Raw genomic sequence first — 5249 nt, 5'->3', positions numbered from 1 at the left:
CAGAGATATGGGGATGGACAGAAAGGAAAGATATTGAGAGTTTACAAGAAAGGTATATAAGGTGGACAATAGGGGCAGACTGAAGGCCAACGGTATATATGGTGAGAGAAGAAGCGCAAAGGTATAAGTTAAGTATTAGTGCAGGAAAGAGGGCATGGAAATTTCAGACGAAGCTGAAGGAGGGAAAGGGAGGGGAGTTGGCGAGAAAGTGTTTGAAGGAGACAGAAGAGAGGAGAGGGAGGGCGATAGAATTAACGAGATGGGAAGAAGAAAGGAGGGAGTTCTTTAATGATAGAGAAATAGAAGACCGGACTAGAGTAAACTATGAAGAATTGGAAAAAAGAGAAAGGGAAAGACAATTAATAGAAAGATGGGGGATGATTGACGAATCAATATACAATAAATGGCATAAGATGATAAAAAGGGATGGAATGCCAAAGTATTTAGAAAAGGGATGGGGAGAGAGAAGGTGGACCAGAGTAACAAGATTGAGATTAAACGAGGTAAGTAAAGGGATGTACTGGGAAAAAGAAGAGAATAGAAAGAGTAGAATATGAGAATGGGAGGAGGAAACATGGGAGAATGTATGGGAAGGATGTTGGAGAGGAATGGAAGATAAAGGAAGCTGGCAAGAGAATGTGGTTAAGATTCTAGGAGAGGATGGATTAGGAGAAGAATAAATGAAGGAGTTGGAGGGTGCTAGAGGAGCGAATGAGATAGAATGAAAGAATGCACGTAAAAAAAGCATAAAGACTGTAAGTAATGGTAAGGTAAACGTTGAGTAGACTAAGATACGTTTGCGTTCTGACGCTCTCTATATCTCTCGCTTTCGCTTATGTAAATAGTTGTAAATAATTGAATATATAGAAAGGATAAGATTGTAAAAAAATGTTTTTAATTAATAAATAATATTGATTAAAAAATTATTTTACCAATTGTTAAAATTCCGGAATTTTCTAGTTTATATGTTTTATTATTGGACATCATTGGGTCTTGAATTTTATTCTTCGGCATTTTTCAGTCCCAAAAATATATATCAAAGTTTGGAAAAAACTTCAAAAATAATTTGAATAATATTGATATCATTCCTATTATAAATGTTAAACCATATAACGTACATAAATATTTCGAGTAAGCTGTATCAATTATAATAGTTTACAGTTTATTTTAAAATATATTTAATGGGACATGATATTTTTTATGATTGCGCCAGTGAAATTCTGTTTGTCTAATTTTTGTTTGCCAATGCGAAGTGTAATTTGGCTTAGAACTGTCGTCTTAACATCTAAAACCAGAAGAGCAATTTTTCTACTACTTGGAATCATAATTATATTTTGGTAACAATGTTAGAATATATAATAATTAAGAATTTGGAAAATACATACGAGAACTTCATTAGTAGAATTGTCTAAAAAATCCATAGAAATTGCAGACCACAAAAATAAAAAATATTACAGAACTGTATAAAGATATTGCACTAAAATTTTTAACAGTTTCAATAAAAATATGTATAACATTGTAGAGTAAAAAATAATAACTAATAAAAGAATATGAATCATAAGAAATAATTTTTGAATTACAAGAAACTAGATGACTCCGTAATATAAATTACTCATGGACTTTTATCTTTGGCATTTATTAAAATTTTAAATGAATTTAATTAAAAATTTACTTTCAATTTAAATGGTTCTTGTTCGTGCTAAGTTACCATAAGTGCGCATGAAGGGGCCTACTGAGAGTAAGGATCCTCTAGGGAAGGATGCGCCAATGTTCCCCCTCCACGGACCCGTGAAAAGTGGACAGAAAGTGACGTCAGACTCCCTGAGAACGACCATACTTTTAACCTCAGACTGAATGTAAGGTTATGTCATATACACACATATTTACACACAGCACCAACGGACAGCTGCCTCCCACTACCCCTACCTAACCTGGCCGAAAGTCTTCAGTAAACTCAGCTCGACCATTCCGAATTAGGTACACAGTTTGGCGCATCTTTCCCTAGAGGATCCTTAACTGAGAGTTGCTTACAGCGCTCCAAGTGGCTGTTGGCAAAGTGTATCGTTGGTTCTATCGGCGGGCGGCGGTGGGAAGAGGGGAACTGACAATTTTTTCCAGACGCCCGTCTATATTTATCGCGGGTAACTAAGCCCGCACCGCATCTACGTTTATAATATCTTTGACTAGCCCGTGTATTCTTAGATCATACTTAGGGCGCTTTCATATGATTAAGCGGGGCGCACACATAATTGCACAGCGCACAACGCATGGTGCAAAAGGTTCTAGACCAATTACAGGGCTCTATTTCAAATGCTGTGATTCTCACACAGCATGGCGCAGAAGGCGTCGAAAAGTTCGGAATGTTAAAGTTTCATGCAGTTTGCAGCCGTCTTGTGCAATCTGCAGGCGCATCGAGCAGACGATTTTCAATTTTCAGCAGAGAAATTTCTCGCGCGTCGCTTCGTTTGATTTAAAAGTATCGCATCGTTTGATTTGGAAGTATTTTTTAGTTTTGAAAGTGAAAGTTTAGAAAAGGAAGATAAAAAGTGGTGTGTTGGACTCCCTGTAATGAATATTATTGAAGGTATGTTTGAAACTTTATAAATAAATATTTGTCTTTCTTCCGAATGTATTTACACAACTAAAAATTATAGCACAAAGTTTCGTGTAATTTTCATACAAACAAATGATTTAATTTTATCATAAGCGCAATACATAGAAATTTTAATTAACTAAAAATCATTCACTTTTATATAAATATAATTTCCATGCTTTTCGTTTATGATAAAAGTAAATCATTGTTTTTTATGAAGAATGCATGGAAACTTGTTCCACAATTTTTGTTGTGTAAAAAGATTTGGAGCAAAGAGAATAATCTTCGTCTAGGCTTAGGATTCTTAAGAGAGAAAAAGTTTGAAGGTTTAAAATTTAATGATTTTTACACAATTAAAATGTCTGTGTATTTCATTCTTGATCAAAGTAAATAATTGTTTTTTATGAAAATTACATGAACTGATTTTCCGTAATGTTTAGTTGTGTAAATATATTTGGAGAAAAGTCTCCGATCAGGTGAACCTGCTGTTAACCTAAAAAAATTCAAATCATTCACTTCACGCTTTGAGGTTACAAAACGACTAGCCCGCTAAAGCTCCGTGCATAGGAAGTAACTATGCACATCCGTGTGCGTTGAACCGTGTTCTCTTGTGCGTTGCGCCTTGTGCTTATTCGCTGTGCAAATGTGTGTGCGCCTCGCTTTACCGTGGCGTCCAGAGATGGGCTGTGACATGTTACTCTAGGTTTTCTACGTATAATACATAAAAGACGTAATATACGTCAAAAATGGTAGAAAACTATGTATAATACATGTCAAAGATGGCGAACCTAATTTGCTTAACCGGTACTGCATTTCACAGATTTGAATCATTGACATAACATCTTATAAAGCTGTTCAATTGATTTAATTTAAGTTTTTAGAGTAAACATGTTAAGAAAGAAGTAGAAAAGAAAACATTTCAGGGAGGAATACCGTAGGAAAAAATTAATTTCGATCGCCAGAAGTTCAAAGGTAAAAGTGTTGCGAAGTGTTTACTTTGTCAAAAAGTTTTGAAAAACACAGGTTATATGCGACTAAAGGCCCACAGGTATGTAAACAAATATCTATTCATCACAGATTATTTATTAAAATAATCCATTATTAACTATTTAATTTAATATCTGAAGATTTTTCTGAGATCTCAAGATAATTCATGAGGCTTCACAGCAAATTTTTTGTACAGTGCGTTCTTACGTCAAATATGACATATTCATACATCATATTTGAATAATTTTATTCCAAAACAATAATGGAAACCGTGTAAACTAAAGATTTTAGGTTATTTAAAATACCAAAGAATTATATTTTCTCTTTAAGGGACATGTGTAAGCAGTGATAAACTTAACAAATGAGCAAGATACACAGCAGGAAAGCACCCGAAGTATTATGAAAGACAGTAAACACGTATATTATTATTTTTTTAAACAATTTTTTTTAGGAAAGTGATAAATAATGATGAAAAATTAATGAATAGCTCAATATTGGTTAATTTATAAGGCAATTGGGTATTTTTAGAATAACGAATTAAAAAATCACATCCCTCGTGGCGTACCATGATTGCAGAATTGCGTTGTGTTTTGCGTAAAGGCTCTTTTACACTTCTTGCTTGTTGGTCAATCAACAGCCAGCAGATTAGAAATTCGGTTTGAGTGGTTTGGGCACGTAGTTCAAGTCGTTCCAATATAAACGTTTTATTTATTAATTCAGTGTGATTGAAAAGTCTGGAAGATAAGTAATATACTCATTTATCAATTTTATATTTTACTTCGTAATGTATGGATAATTATATACAAAATTTCTGAAGACACGTTGCCAATGTAATAAGTACATAATCTCAAAGCGAACCTTCATATTCACGTACATATCATAGATATATTTTTTGTCTACCAAAAAAAAAAAAACTCAGCACTTGATAGAAGTAATAACTTTAAAGAAAAAAACACTCAGTATTTGTTCTTAAACACTCTCAAGAATGTATGAACAACGAGGCTCAAAGAAAGGCGAAGCGGGATGTCGGGAGAACTTGCTCATCGATAGATATGCCAGCAAAGATGCAGCATTCTACAAGCGTGACCTATCGATCGTCTGGATTGATTATCGGAAAGCTTTCGATTCGACCTCCCATAGAGTAATCATCTGTCTTTTGGAATGCTTAAAGGTTCATCCGCAAATCGTTGGGGGCCTAGAGAGATTGATGCCGCTTTGGAAAACCAGATTTACTATCTTATCTGGAAAAAATCGTGTGACAACGAACAAGGTCAACTTTCAGAGAGGTGCTTTCAGAGCGACAAATTGAGCCCACTCCTCTTCTGCCTTACATTATTGCCACTATCTCTAGCACTTCCTCATTCCGACAGGTACTTGTGCGGCAAACCTGCAGATCGAGAGTACAAGGTCACTCATGTATTTTACATGGACGATCCTAAGATCTATGCTAAAAACAAGGAGCGACTACATCTAGCTCTAGGGATTGTCGAACAATATACTAAGGAAATTGGAATGGAATTTGGGCTAGGCAAATGCGCCAAGGTTTATTTGAAGCGAAGAAAACTTTATGGCATCCCTGAAGATCCTGAGCTCGTTGATAGAAGCGCTATACGACACCTTTGCGCTGGAGAGACTTATACATACCTGAGCGTGCCACAGAGCCGCATTC

General features: G+C 35.1%; 1 protein-coding gene across 1 annotated transcript in view; it reads left to right on the top strand.

Annotated features, from left to right (window-relative positions):
- Window positions 1–3397: 3397 nt before the first annotated feature.
- The window catches only part of LOC117179305 (ribonuclease P protein subunit p38-like), a 269250-nt gene continuing 267398 nt past the window's right edge, over window positions 3398–5249 (top strand). The window contains exon 1 of the mRNA XM_033370961.1: window positions 3398–3641. Coding sequence (XP_033226852.1) covers window positions 3622–3641 — 20 coding nt within the window. The 5' untranslated portion in view covers window positions 3398–3621. The remainder of the gene's footprint in view (window positions 3642–5249) is intronic.

Source organism: Belonocnema kinseyi, chromosome 9 (assembly GCF_010883055.1).
Source record: "Belonocnema kinseyi isolate 2016_QV_RU_SX_M_011 chromosome 9, B_treatae_v1, whole genome shotgun sequence".
NCBI classification, from domain to species: Eukaryota; Metazoa; Arthropoda; class Insecta; order Hymenoptera; family Cynipidae; genus Belonocnema; species Belonocnema kinseyi.
The sequence above is the reverse complement of the archived record's forward strand: the minus strand, read 5'-3'. Positions and strand labels throughout refer to the sequence as shown.